General features: G+C 34.9%; 1 protein-coding gene across 1 annotated transcript in view; it reads left to right on the top strand.

Annotated features, from left to right (window-relative positions):
• Window positions 1-13,652, top strand: part of RB1 (RB transcriptional corepressor 1) — a 127,726-nt gene extending 114,074 nt beyond the window's left edge. Inside the window, exons 21-27 of the mRNA XM_006916443.3 lie at window positions 4,106-4,210; window positions 4,702-4,815; window positions 4,917-5,080; window positions 6,312-6,342; window positions 8,926-9,068; window positions 9,601-9,650; window positions 11,792-13,652. Coding sequence (XP_006916505.1) covers window positions 4,106-4,210; window positions 4,702-4,815; window positions 4,917-5,080; window positions 6,312-6,342; window positions 8,926-9,068; window positions 9,601-9,650; window positions 11,792-11,865 — 681 coding nt within the window. The 3' untranslated portion in view covers window positions 11,866-13,652. The remainder of the gene's footprint in view (window positions 1-4,105; window positions 4,211-4,701; window positions 4,816-4,916; window positions 5,081-6,311; window positions 6,343-8,925; window positions 9,069-9,600; window positions 9,651-11,791) is intronic.
• The last annotated feature ends 1,773 nt before the right edge of the window (window positions 13,653-15,425 follow it).

The following is a 15,425-nucleotide window of genomic DNA, read 5'->3' on the forward strand; positions in this document are numbered from 1 at the left end:
TCCTTGTAGGCAGCTGTTTTTCTCTTGCTGCTTTTAAAATTCTTTCTTTCTTTAACCTTTGGCATTTTAATTATGATGCGTTGTAGCATGAGCCTTTTTGGATTTATCTTGTTTGAGACTCTCTGTGCTTCTTGGGCTTATATGTCTGTTTTTTTCACCAGGTTAGGGAAGTTTTCTGCAATTTCTTCGAATAGATTTTCAATTCCTTTCTCTCTTTTTTCTCCTTCTGGTACTCCTATGATGCAAATATTGATACACTTGATTTTGTCCCAAAGGCCCTTTAAACTCTCCCTATTTTTTTGGATTCTTTTTTCTTGTCACTGTTCTGATTGGATGTTTTCTGCTACCTTATTCTCCAAATTGCTGATTCAGTTCTCTGCTTTATCTTATCTACTGTTGATTCTTTCTGATGTATTCTTTATTTTAGTTATTGCGTTGTTCATTTCTGACTGGTTCTTCTTTATGTTTTTTATCTCCATTTTTATGTTTTCTATCTCTTTGTTAAATTTCTCACTGAGATTATTGAGCATCCTTATAAGCAATGTTTTGAATTCTGCACCTGGAAGATTGCTTGTCTCTATTTTGTTTAGTTCTTTTTCTACAGCTTTGTTCTGTTCTTTCATTTGGGACATGTTTGTTTGTCTCCCCATTTTGGCTGCCTCCCTGTTTATTTCTGTGTTAGATAGAGCTACTATGTCTCCCAGCCTTGGTAGAATAGTCTCATATATGGTAGTTGTCCTGTGGAGCCCAGTGGCACAGTCACCCTGGTTACCTGAGCCAGGTGCTCTAGGTGTGTCCTTTGTATGTATGTGGTCTTGTAGTTGAATCTTGACTGCTGTTGGCATGTCAGTGGGAGGGGTTGATCCTCAGGCTTGATTGGTTGTAAAGACTGGCTGTGACTGCAGTGGAGGAGCTGTTGTGCAGGGGCTGACCCTATGGAGTAGGATTTGCTTTACCAGGGTTCTGGTGACTGCCAAGTCTGCTCTTTTGGTGTGTCATTTGTGGAGGTAGCTGAGTGGTGCTCTGGCGTGGTCTGAAGTTGGGCACCCGCTGTGTTGGTTCTGGGCCCTGCACCCTGCCGAAGGCCACTTGGTATGAGCTACAGAGTGATCTGCAGATGGTTGCCACTTCTGTTGGGCTTCGAGATGCTTGGGAGAGACTAAGCTGTAAACTGAGGCCAGCTGCCACTAATGCTACCCCTGCTTTGTCAGAGGTACAGGGCCCACAGAGGCCAGATGCTGCTTGTTTGGGATTTTAAGAGATTTTAGAAAAGTCTGCAGCATGAGCCAAGACAGGCCACTTGTATGGAAAAGCCACTGGGAGCAACTTGGGTGGGTCTGAAAGTTAGATAGGGTGGGGATCTCAGGGAATCACCAGGGCGGGGCCAGTGGTGTCAGCTAGATTGATGGAGACAGATATGGTACCGCCTAAGTCTGCATGTTAGATGAGGGATAGCTCAACAAAGGAACAGTGGATTCTGCCAGCAGTTCTGACTGGAAGAAAGCTGTCCATCCAGCCCTCACTCTGAAGCCAGACAACTCAATTTTTCTTCGTATGTCCCTGGCACCTTTTGTGCTGCTGTCCCAGAGCTGGAGCTCAGAGTGAGTGAGTCTGTCAGAAAGTCCATACATGCACCCTTTAATAGGAATACCTGGACTCCAGCTGACCTCTGTTAGGACTTCTGTTCAGCTAGTCTTCAGGTGATTCTTATTGATGGTTGTTCTGGAGTTTAGCTATAATTTTGATATGGTCGTGCAAGGAGGCAAGCACAGCCATCTTGACCGGAATTCCTGTATACTGATTTCTTAGAAACGATTTCGTTCAAATGAGAAGCTATATCAATTTAATAGACTTAATATGTATTTCTTTGTTGGCTTTTATATTTTTGCTATAATTATTACAATTTAGAGCTTAGTATTTCAGTAACTTTACTTGAATAATGATATGAAAAATCTTTGTAAAAACCACTGAAAGAACTGTTTATCATAGGTTTTTCTGAGTCATAGTAACCTAGATTTTATTTTAATGTGAAAAAAAGCAGGAGACAGGAATCAATTGATCTGAAATAGTGCCTATTGAATAAATGAATGAACTAATGAACAAATGAGTCAATTAATTTACATAGAACAGTCTCATATATCTTCCATTTTCTTCTCTATAAACAAGATAATAAGAATATATTTTTGGTAACAGTTTTATTGAAATATAAATTATATACCATACAGATTACCCATTTAAAGTATAAATCCAGTGATTATTAGTATATACAGAATTGTGCAACCATCACCAGAGTTTATTTTAAAACAGTTTCATTATGCCAGAAAGAAACCTCATACCTTTTAGCATTCATTTCTCTTGAGTATTTGACTAGGAGTGGAATTTCTGGGTCTTTTGATGACTCTATGTTTAACCTGTGGGGTTTTTGTATATACCCCTAATCAGATTGAAGAAGATTCCCTTCTGTTTCTAGGTAATTGAGTGCTTTTTTTTTATGAAAGGATGTTGAGTTTTGTCAAATGCTTTTTCTGTATCTATTGAGATGATCGTTGTTTTTTTTCCTTGCATTGCATTGGTATATAGTAGATGTTAAACCAGCCTTGCATTTCTAGAATGAATCCCACTTGATCACAGTGTATCCACAGTGCTGCTGGATTCAGCTTGTTTTGTCAAAGATTTTTACATCTATAATCAATAATTAATAATTTTCTTGTGGTGTCTGATTTTGGTATGGCCTTATAGAAATTGTTGGGTAGTGTTCTCTCCTAATTTTTAGTGTTCTCTTCTAATTTGTAAAGAATTGTAAAGAATATTTTGTAAAGAATTGGTATTGATTCTTTCTTTAATGTTTGGTAGAATTCACCAGTGAAGCTATCTGGGTTTCTGGGCTTTTGTTTGTGGATAGTTTTTGATTACTAATTCAAGCTCAGATTTTCTGTTTCTTCTTGAGTCAGTTTTGGTAGTTTTTATCTTTCTATAAATTTTTCTGTTTCATCTTAGATATCTATTTTTTGTTATATAATTCTTTATAATGTTCCCTTATAATCCTTTTATTTCTATAAGGTTGTTAGTAATGTTCCCAGTAAATGATGTTTTGAGCAAAAGGTGAATTATTGTGTAAAGGTTTAACCTACAAATATGTATACATTATCATGTTGGGACATAGAAATTCTAGTATGTTGGATTTTTTAAAGTGGACACTGATTGCCTTGTGGTTCTATTGCTTTTTTACAGTACAGAAAGGTATAGACAGTAGTGCTAAGGATTTCCAAAGAGATTAGGTATCTGGAATCAAGAAAATTTTTGTGAGAAATGCCTGAGGTAAAGTATTGGAATAGGAGAAAAATGTGAGTTAGCAAAGAGGATACTGGATGGCATTCTAAATGAGAGGAATAGGGCTGGTACGATGCTGAGCAAGAAATGATGAATATGTATTCTTGGCAGTAGTAAATGTGAGTAAGAATGTTGCAGAAGTTATGAGTACTTAAATTAAGCAATAAAATTCATGCAAATTAAGAAAGTTTGATGGCTTTAGGTGTCACGGAATCATTTCGAATCTTATTTTTGTGTTTAAAATATCTTTTAATTTGAAATATAGTAAGTACATAGAAAAATCCATGTAACATAAAGGATACATCTTAGTGTAAATTCATCAGTTGAACTCACCAGTGTCCAAATCAAGAAACAGAACATCATCAGTAATACAGAAGACTTTCCTGTCGCCTTCCAGTCACTGCATCCTCCTTACCACTACCACCTAGCATATTCAGTTTTAAAAAAAATGCTAGTTACACAGTAAACTGATTCCAGTTTTAACTTTTCTCCTCTGGGAAATATCTAAGGAATTGAAGCAAAAGTTAAGGTTGTTTTCAAACCAAATGACTTGAATAACTGAGAGTTAGCTATTTGCACTTTTTTCTTTAAATACAATTTGGCTTAAACATTTCACATAGACTTCCAAATGGAGCTCAAGATGGGAAAAGGTAATCTTGTAAGAAATTAAATTTCCATATTTTTAAGGTTAAAAAGAAAGATAACAAAGTACATTTTATAGGACACAACCATGTTACAAAATGCTGACAGTTTTTACATCACATTTATTTATTAGATTATGATGTGTTCCATGTATGGCATATGCAAAGTGAAGAATATAGACCTTAAATTCAAAATCATTGTAACAGCTTACAAGGATCTTCCTCATGCTGTTCAGGAGGTAGGTGATCTTCCATGATAAGATTTTTTGGGATATATTCTTATCTGTAGTAGCTTCAGTCATTTAATTAGATCATATATTCTGACTTTATTATATAAATTTACATATCAACTTTTTACTTTTATATTATTGGTTATTTATAGCTAACATGGAATTAGAAAATTAAGCCTCTTTAATATCCAGATTAATATTATAAAGTTAATTAATTTATAATTAATATTATAAAGTTAATAAGGAATACTGTATGCCTATAACAATCAGAATAGTTATAATAAACTTTTACATATATATGTATAAAACATATATGTATGTATCTGTGACATTTCACTTCTGGTAGAACAGCTATAATCCAAGCCTAAGAAGGCTTTATCAGAGATTTTTTTTCCTGTATAATATGTGCTTCTTACTGTTAAAAAGTATTATGAACTATTAAAACAGAAAATCTAAAGATAAATTTCCAAATTTATTTAACAAGTGTGTTTATTCTTCAGACATTCAAACGGGTTTTGATCAGAGAAGAGGAGTATGATTCTATTATAGTATTCTATAACTCAGTCTTCATGCAGAGACTGAAAACAAATATTTTGCAGTATGCTTCCACCAGGGTATGTTAAAAGTATTTTTTTGATTGGGAAAATCTAATTATAAAGCACTAGATCGCACTAAAACATTAAATAAATAATCTGCCTTTTTGCTTTTGCTCTAGCCCCCTACCTTGTCACCAATACCTCACATTCCTCGAAGCCCTTACAAGTTTTCCAGTTCACCTTTACGGATTCCCGGGGGAAACATCTATATATCACCCCTGAAGAATCCATATAAAATTTCAGAAGGTCTGCCAACGCCAACAAAAATGACTCCAAGATCAAGGTTTGTGTTTTCTCTTTAGGGAAGTGGTAAGGAATAAGAGGGGATGGATTACTTTGATTTAAGCATAAAAATAAAAGCTTTCTTCATTTAAAATAAGCTATCCTCTTGAGTCCCTAATTTGCTTATTTTTATTAAGTGACATGTTAAGAATTTGGCGGGGGGAAGAAAGATAATCTGTTTGCTTAGATGGGTTTGAAAATTTAGTCATCAACTTTCCTGGCTGCTGGGGTCTGTTCTTTTGTAAACAGTCTGAGAACCAGTTTGGTAATAGGTTTCAAACCACTTTCTTATTTTTGTTAGCCAGTTTGCTAAACAAAGTAGATTACTTTTGGTTAAGAACTTTTATTCTGTAGTTTATCAAATGTCCTGTAAACTCTTTTTCTGTAAACCTGTTCACCTTGCTCTGCTGTAAAAATGTAGATGGCTAATTAAATGTAGATGACTTTAAATTAAGTCTTTAGAAGTCCACTGGTAATTCTGTCTGTGGCTTCCTTATACTACCTTGAGCGGGTCTCTGTCAGTTTCAGAAGGGTGCTGTGGATCAGGGAAATGATGAGTGTGAAGCTGTTTTAAATTCTCAGATGAAAGGTTCTGTGCAACTACAAATCATTATATTATCTTCCACATGCAACCACAACTGCTCTCTGGCTTTGAAGTGCTTCAGTTGACTTATTATATGTTATCATGGGCTATTTGAAGCTGACTTTATTTGTATAAAGTGGGAGGCAGATTAGTGAGTATAGTTAATGTAGTCTTATCTCAGAAATTGTCAGCCCATATAGTTGTACTTAATGAGCAAGAAAAACAAACAGGGAAAAGGGATATATTAACCCTTTAGAAAACATTTGTGTTTTGTTTAATTATATAAGTATGCATACTCATGATAAAAGTTTCAAACTCTACAGGAAAAGATAAAGTAGGAAATAATTGGCAAATGATATAAATGCCCTTGTGTGCCCCTATACCATCCTTTATTTTTTTGAATTTCTTATAGTCGAGTATCTTCATGTACGCAGACATGTGGTTCTTTAAAAATCTAAGAAACCAGTTCAGTGTGTAACTAGACTAGCACTGTTCAAATAAGCCTTTAATGAGTAAAATTTATCAGTGGTTGTAGGAGTAGAGGAAACCTTAGATTTGGTATTTCTGATAGTTCGGGATGCTGTGTATATGTTTGTCTCTGCACAGTCGAATATGATTTTCCTTACTAACTTGTATTTTTTCTTGACAGAATCTTAGTATCAATTGGTGAATCATTTGGGGTGAGTATTTTCTTTCTATGAAATACAGTGACATACACTATAACTGTAAAATAAATTGAAGATTTCTATAATTTGAATTTATAAATGCTGTTATTTAAACACCTCATCCAAGCATGTTGCATAGAATTTAGAAGATATATGTATTATATTTCTTTTCAGATTAGATTTAATTTCAAATCATACTCATAATTGGTGAATTTCAAAGCTGTTTTCTAAACATTCCTTTAAGGTTATATACCTACATACATATAAGTGAATGTATACACATACACACACACATATGTGTGATGTAACCTCAAAGGAATGTTAGAAAACAGTTTTGAAATTCACTAATTATGAGTAAGATTTGAAGTAAGATACTCCAAAACGTAACCACCTTATCCAGATATCACCATCCAGCCCCTACCTACTGGTCTTCTCCTGTACATATACACACTTTTGCTTTTCCTTCCTCTCAGACTTCTAGGATATTCTTTCTCTGGTAAATTGATTAGGACTTGGTATCTGAGACTCTATAAGTGCCAGGGTATGTGGTGGTCTTTGTTCCGGAGGGATCCAAGGGAAAGCTTAGCTTTGAAAGTTACTCTAGGCTGGGAACTTGCTATTCTAGTTGACCTTCCGTTAACAGCACTAATTCAGCAGTCTTGCATTCACTGTGAATTACTATTAAGGTGTTTCACCACTCCTACCCCTGTTGCTTATATTAGTTATTTATTGCTGCATAACAAATCACACCCAAACTTAGTAACTTAAAGCAAACATTTTTTATCTCAGTTTTCTGTGGTTTCAATAGTCCAGGCATGGCTTAGTTGGATCCAGGGCCTGTCTTCACAAGGCTGCAATCAGCATGTCAGATGTGGCTGCAGTTATCTCAAGGCTCAACTGAAGGATAATTTTTTGCAAACTCATTTGTATGGCTGCTGGCTGATCCTTGATCGCCATCTGTCTGAGCCATCGGTTCCTTGCCACTTAGGCCTCTCCATAGGGCTATTCAGTATTCACAACATAGCAGCTTGCTTCCCCCAGAGCAAGGACTCCGAGAGAGGGAGGGAGGGAAAGAAGGAGATAACGAGCAAGATGGAAGTCAGTCTTTTTGTCACTAGTATTAGAAGGGACATTCCATCACTTTTGCCATATTATTTTTGTCAGAAGACAGTGCTAGCTAGGTCCAAGTCACACTTAAGAGGAGGAGGATTACACAAGGGTGAAAATACCAGGAGGTCGGAATTAGTTCTAGAGTATGCTTGCCACATTTCCCCAAATGAAATAGCTAGAGAAAAATGAAAGGTTGTATCCTAAAAAACCAGATGTTAAATTGTATGTTACAAATAGTAAAATGCTGTGACATTTACTCAAGATAGGATGCAGCTGTCATACTTCACAAAGGAGGCCACATACATGAGTAGGATCTGGATGTGTATAGAGCCGTCATCTTCAAACTATCCTGCTTACCATAACTGTTAAAAGAATTGAGAAAATGTTATATGAACTTCCATATTTTAAAACTGATAACTAAAAATCTTGTCATAAACTTAATAAATACTCAAGATTTAATATCTATCATATTATCTATGTGCTCTAAATATCTTTCACCAAAACCTGTTTTTGAATTTAATTTTTAGAAAATTAGCTCATATAAATTTTTGGAAAATATAGCATAATTAGTAAAGCTAATTCTCACTGTCAAATCAGTTAAATCAGATTTAATTTCTATCAGAAAAGTCTGACTTCATTTTTAGTTCATATGAATACGTTGATACACATCCCTGAGATAATTACCTCACTCTGGTTCTAAAATAGATAGATAAGAAATAGGATTTTTCCACATATTTGTCCCTTGAATAAAATAAAGTATTGTGCCCCCTTTAGTATTTCTTACAGAAACTTTGTTTACTTTGCTGTGGTAGGATGCTCCCTCAAGAGATACATATCTCAAATCTCCAGTAATACTGAATGGACTCAAATTCTTAAGTCTTTCTGATATTTGGTTTTTTATTTTAAAAACTTTATGAATTAGCAGCATTTCAACAAATATAATATCCATTATGGTTTAAACTATATAAATTATATGACTTACTAACATAATACCCATGAACTGAGTCCAAAATTATGATTCACTAGACACGTCACCTCTTATTAAATTCTTGTGACATTCTCTGGTTATGAAATGTCCCCAAAAACAAAACCAAAAAAATTCGTCAAAAACAAGTTTCCAGAATGCTGTTTCAACTTAAATGTTTCTGAGAAAGAAGTAGCCCTGGTTTGGTATGTGTGTGTGTTCTAAAAATGAGGAACAGAGACTTTCAGAGTAGTAGTCAGAGTTGTTGGAGGAAGAAGAAGAGGAAGAGCCTCCTGAGAAGAGACAGGATTTAAAAAGAGTGGGTATTTAATTGGGGAAGAGTTAGGCACAGTTACTCTGATTTTGATATTTTTCATATGTCTTATTTGGTCCAAGAAAGCAGAAAATTAAAATGTAGATATTACCTCTGCCTGATTTTTGACACACCTCAAACTACAATTAAGGGTTGCTAACTACAAAATGTTGGCATTTAATAATATAATAAAGAATTCTGTAATTTGTAGACTTCTGAGAAGTTCCAGAAAATAAATCAGATGGTGTGTAACAGTGACCGTGTCCTCAAAAGAAGTGCTGAAGGAAGCAACCCTCCTAAACCACTGAAAAAACTACGCTTTGACATTGAGGGACCCGATGAAGCAGATGGAAGGTGGGAAGAGTTTTAGAATGTTTTTCACTAGCTGAGGTGGTTGTCTGGAGAACCCAGAGTGCCAGTTCTGCTTTTGACTTCTACCATTCCCTTTTATGCCAATGCCAATTTTATTTGGAAATTGTGAGGATTGCTCAAAATAATAGGTATGACTGCATCCCAAAGTTTAAAGTATTATATTAGTAAATCATATACCATCTACGGAAATTTTATTGAAATGTCAGATGTTTAAAGTCTGATTGTTTTTTATAAAATATTGATAAAGTTTTGTTACTTTTGATTAACATTGATTTTAAAATGCTTACTCTTGCAAAATATTTACTATTTTATAAGAACCATGGAAAAAAATATATACAATTATAAGTTTGTGACATTCACATTTTAGATGGTTTGTTTATAAACCTCTGAAATTAAAAGCTACTCACTAAAATAAGAGTATAAAATAAGTCATGGAAAGCACCAGATATTAGAAATTTGAGTTTTCCATGTATACATATGCATATGAAGTATTTTGCATTTTTTTAATCTGCAGTAAACATCTCCCAGGAGACTCCAAATTTCAACAGAAACTGGCAGAAATGAGTAAGTACTTACTTATTATTTCACCTTATGTAAATGAAACAGTTGTTTACATTGCAAAAAGCTTTTCATACTAGAATAAATACATGTAATTCCTTCAATTAGAGGATTCGCTCATGCATTTAAAATATATTCAATCAAGAATATTATATAAACTGCAAACATTTGTATTTTAAATGTGTGATGCAAAGTGAAGGTCATCATGACTCCTAAAATCTTTTGTATGGAAAGACTAAGAAGTGAAACCACATCTTCAACATGAATGATTGTGGTTAGAAAATATTTTAGGGCAACGGAAATATAATGCGGAACTCTTAAATAGTATTAGGTAGAGAGAAAGCTTTTATAAACTTAGCATATATTAACATCATAACCCTTATTTAAGGAATAATCTTTGCTATTATTTAACATTCTTAACTTGCAAGTTTTCAAACTTTATTTAAAACAAAAGTTTCCATTACTGAAAATCAGAATTTTGGTAAAGAACATTTTCTACATTATACAGAGTGACATAAATTTGGAATGGTAAGGCAAATGGAATCCTATCCTAAGCTACTCTGACACTATAAAAGATTAACCCAAGTATAGTAGATAGCAAGCTCATTATGGAAAAGATAAATGTATACTAACTGCTACTGGGTTGTCTTAGAGAGGTAGCTATGATAGTGAGTATGACATTTCATGGTAGTCTGGTGCCAGATCTATTAACAGGAAAAAGAGCTGGGCCTTGGAAAGAAGACATATTTATGAGATAATAATGTTTAAACTATCATTTCTACATCATGGGACATCTCAGTAAGAACAATAACAATTAAAGTGTGACCTTTTAGAAAGGGGCTTTCTCTCAGCACATCTCTATAAATACTAACTTTGAATATAAAGTATTTAAAAGAATGCTTTTGACATTTTAAACCATTTTTTCCCCATGTATTATTTTGAAGAGTACAATTAAAACTAAACAAACCAAAAGTTTAAATTTTTGGTTATAAGTGAATCACTTTTTGGATTTTACATTGACTAATATACCCTTATTTTTAACATTTAAATATTTTTAACATTTAAATTTCTTAGTCTGAATGACCCCAGTACATGAAAATAGGTGTGAAGCTTATAACCAAAATCAGGCCTTGAAAACATGTGGAAGCATTATGTAGCCTACAATGTACATTTAAAAAGAGCAGAAACCTCTAAAAACATGTATATTTCCTTAGAGAAGGGTTCATTTGCTAATATCAGTACATTTCTTGGTGACACACTTAGCTATGATGGTGAATTCCTTCTGCCAGGCTGAAGTTCAGGGCCTTCGTGCAGCTGGAAAATTGTGGAGAAGCAGCAGGAGTTTTAACCCATAAAGCTAAGGAATTCTCCAGGCTGCTCTTCAGCTTTCCTCAAAGAATTACATTCAAAAAAGGTCATCACACAGTGCTAGATTACTCAGAGCGGAAGGGCCATAGGGGAGGACCTAGAATTACTATTTTCTTTCTTTTCCAAATGTAAATATTCTTTGTGTTTCTTTATGAAGAGCTCCTGTCCACCAAAAATCAAGTTAAGAATTTTTAAATAAAAGATATGTTCTCTTTTTGGTCTATATTGTAATTAATGACGTACTTTTTAAAAGTCTATGTCCATGTTAAGGGCACTGTGAGCTGATAGTCTTTCCAGTAACTGCAAGTCATCTCTGAACACAGAGGACTCACTAGCTTTGTCAAGAATACCACTCACTTCCACAGCTCATTCTGGGCCAGCCAGGATTCCGCTCTGCTCAAGTGCCAGGCTCAACCTCATCATCTCTTTGAAGAACAGTGGTCTTCAAAGTTGGGCATACCTGGAAGTGTATAAGAATACCTTCTGGGGTACATAAAGAAAATACTAGAATTTCTATTTATTTTTATCTTGTGTACTTTTAATGTTCGTAGTATGTGTGTTCTATAATTTATACATAGTACATATACATATATACGTACATAGTTTGGTGGTACATGCTTGGAATAATAACTGTAGGAATATATAATAAAAAATTTGGAAACCCCTGCTTTTGCAAGGCCATGAGCTCCATCAATTGAGCATAAGCATAACATATGGCAGCCCATTGCCAACTTATCTAGCACCATCAGTGCCATTAACAGTTCTTTATCTTTTTCTAGCATCTACTCGAACAAGAATGCAAAAGCAGAAAATGAATGAAAGCATGAATATCTCAAACAGGGAAGAAAAATGAGGATTTCATGACCTTGGTGGGTACCGTGTTCACCTCTGGCCTCATTGTCTCTCACAGATCTGACTGTATACCTCTCCCAGGTTCTGTTTACAGCCACATTTAATACATAGCTTTAGCTCTTTTTGTGGATATAAATTGTGCCCCGTAGCCCCTTGCAGTGCTGTAGTTAATTGAATGTACATTGTTATTGTACAAGATTGAAAATCTTGTTTAAACCTACCATTTAAAAAGTTATAGCAGATGTTTCTATTTCCAAAAGGATGCCTGGGAGCAGGAGTCCCAACAACCCATGCCTAGCTGAGTACTTTGTCTTCCATTGTGGCATTTATGTGACGTTTGCTATTATTTTTAATAATTTATATTTATATTTTTTTAATTTAACATGAACACCCTTAGAAAGTTTGTCTTGTCTTCCAAATGCAGTTTGGCCGACTGTCCCACATACACCCAAACGATCTCGAACTCTTCTGCTAAAACAGATGTTAGAAACTAGAAAAAAATTACTAGATTTAACACATTAGATTTTAGTTTACTTATTGGAATCTGATATACTTTGTGCTTGTTTTATAAATTTTAGCTTTTAAATACAAGCAGAAAGCAAAGTATAATCATATGATATTATCATACTACTGATACAGATTTCACACCTCAGGACTTATAAGAATTAGTGAATTTATTTCTCTAGCCTTGACCTCTTCATCCAACTCATGCTTTAAAATTAGGATGACTAATGCTCTCGGTTTTTATACCATTCAGATCACTGAATCCATAAAGTACCTATCTAGTACTTGGAAAAATAAGTGCTCAATTAGAGCTTTGCTGTAGAGGACCCTGATACAATGTATTCCAAGTGCACTTTCTAATGTTTCTGGGTCCTAAAGAATCAAGATTCAAAAGAATTTTACTCCATAAAACAGACTGTTAACTATAGGAGCCTTAATTTTTCTCTTAGAGATTTGTGTAATTGCATCTCAGCAGTTATTCTGCCCTCCTAAATTTGGGAAGGGGTGTATGTTCTCTGGAATGGTACATGTGTTCCATGTATCTTTTGAACTGGCAATTGTCTATTTATCTTTTTTTTTTTTTAAGTCAGTATGGTCTAACACTGGCACATTCAAAGCCACATTATTTCTAGTTCAAGGTTGCAAGTATATATTCAAAGGTCTTTGAGTTAGGCATAAATGTTTCTGATTTTGTGCAAAATAATTTCAAATTAAAATAGCTACATTAGTAAAAGGTGCTTTCCCTCCTGGCACCTAAAGGTGTATTTAAACTATCTTGTGTGATTAACTTATTTAGAGATGCTATAATTTAAAATAGGTGGTATTTAAGGTAGTGTCATCTAGCTTTTAGGAAAATCACTTTGTCTAAACTCAGAGTTCTTTTAAAAAAGAAATCTGGTCTTGTTAGAAAACAATTTTATTTCATGCTCAATTAAGTTTCAAGCTTTTTTTTTTTTTGACAGTTATCTTGATAACAAAGGTACTAGAATGCTTTACTCCATTTCTTCATTAATTTTTGCATGAATATCATAAAAATCAGTTAGCTTTTAGGTCAAGGACTTACCGGATTTGTGAGCCTTTTGCTAAGAAGTTCACATTAGAATTAGTGCCAGAATTTTAGGAACTACAGCGATAGTGTATTGAGATTTCTTAAATAAGACTTAAGATATTGCTTTATTGCTTTTTTGTATTTGTTAAAACTGTACATTGAATATTGCTATGTTACTATTTTCTACAGTTAATAGCTTGTCTGTTTTAAAATAAATAAGTTGTTAAGAGTCTTAATGGTCTAATGTGGTCTTTGTATTAAGTGCACTAATATTCTCTATCTAAATTCTCTCCTAGTAACATCTGTTCTTAGCTTTTAATGGACTTTATGTGCCGATGATTAGTAAATTTATTTCTCTAGACTTGACCTCTTCACAGGTCGGAGCTCTCACAGCCAATAGAACTCTTGATTACCTACTCTTCCCCTCCTCAACTTCTCAAAATAGGAACCAAAATCAAACAAAAATACCTTGTTTCTACCCTAGTCTTTCCCCATTTTACTAAAGACTTAACTTGCTCAAGTCCCAAACCTAAGAATCATCTATTTGTTGCCGGAAAGCTCAGGGCTGTGGTTTCCAGATTCTTGTCTTATTCTGTGAGAAAGAATTCAAGGACAAAGACAAGCAGCAAGCAGGAAAGAGCAGGTTTATTAAGGTGAAAGTCCACACTCAAGGCTGGGATGGCAGGCTTGAGAGGAGTGAGGTAGAGTTGTGCCAAGGTGGCTGGTTATGAGCTTTTTGTTCTCCTGGGAAAACGTGGTGCTGACATAACCTCATTATCTCCTCCCAGTAGGCAGGGAACTTGGTTTCCCATCTTTCTTCCTTATATAGTGTTTCTGGAACTGTCCTGGTGTCAGGTACATGATGGGAGCTGCATCTTTTGCAATGAAGCTCAGATTATGATGATACTATAATTAGCCAAAGGTCATTCCTTAGTCAAAGATGGCATCTAAGCTGGAAAAGACCAGTTTTGGCTTATCTTCCCTTGCCGGGGCTACAGTGAGGAAGTCTGAAGAAAGGGAAAAATTTCCACAGCCATATCCTGGAGGGTGGGGGTGGGGGCGTCCCCGCACCAACTGTCATGCCTCGTGTCTGGACCACTGTTGAACACTTCTAACTGGTTTCCATGTTTCCTCTTCACCTTTCAACTCCATAAAGAGCACATATGATCTCTTTAAACTATAAATTGATTCACATTGCTACTTTACTTGAAGTATTCACTCCTATCGTGGCCTGTGAAGTAGCCCCTGTCTGCTTCTCCATCCTCACCTCATGCTTTCTCCTTGCTTACTATGTTTTACTCACACAGACATTTTCTCTTACGACGCCAAGCCTGTCCCTGCACCTCAGGCTTTTATGTTTGCTATTCCTTCTGTCTAGAGTGCTCTTTCCCCGGAATTTTGCTTAACTGGTTCCTTTCTATCTTTCAGGACTCAGTTCAGAAGGCATTCCTTGACCACCCAAGCCAAATTCCTTACTCTGTATTGTGTTTCTGCCCTATTAGCATTTGAAGTTGCTTTACTAGACTTCCTATCATCAATCCCTCCCCACACTGGAAACATAAAACTGGATAGTCTTATTTATTCCTACAGCCCTAGTACCTAGAAGCCCATATGTAGCACAAAAAAAAAAAAAAGGGTATTTTGCCTTTTTTCTCATATAGAAGCAAATAATACTGTCTTCCTCTTTTCACATGCCGTGTACTGAATACTTACAGTTTCAGTCATAGTTGTAAATGTGAGCAATACAACAATGAATCAATAAAACTAAAATCCCCATCTCTGTGGAACTTACATTCTAATTCTAGTTTTTGGGAAAGAGAGCAAGTGAATAAATAAATATGAAACACATAGTATGTCTAATAGTATTAAGTACTTTGGAGAAAGACATCCCAGGGAGGAGGAGGACAGGGAGTACTGGTAGAGAAAGGAGTTTTAAATTTTTAAATAGAGTGGTCGGGGAAGACTTGCTGAGTTGATATTTAATCAAAGCCCTGAAGGAGATGAGAGAG

The sequence above is a fragment of the Pteropus alecto genome, unplaced genomic scaffold (assembly GCF_000325575.1).
Source record: "Pteropus alecto unplaced genomic scaffold, ASM32557v1 scaffold24, whole genome shotgun sequence".
NCBI lineage: Eukaryota > Metazoa > Chordata > Mammalia > Chiroptera > Pteropodidae > Pteropus > Pteropus alecto.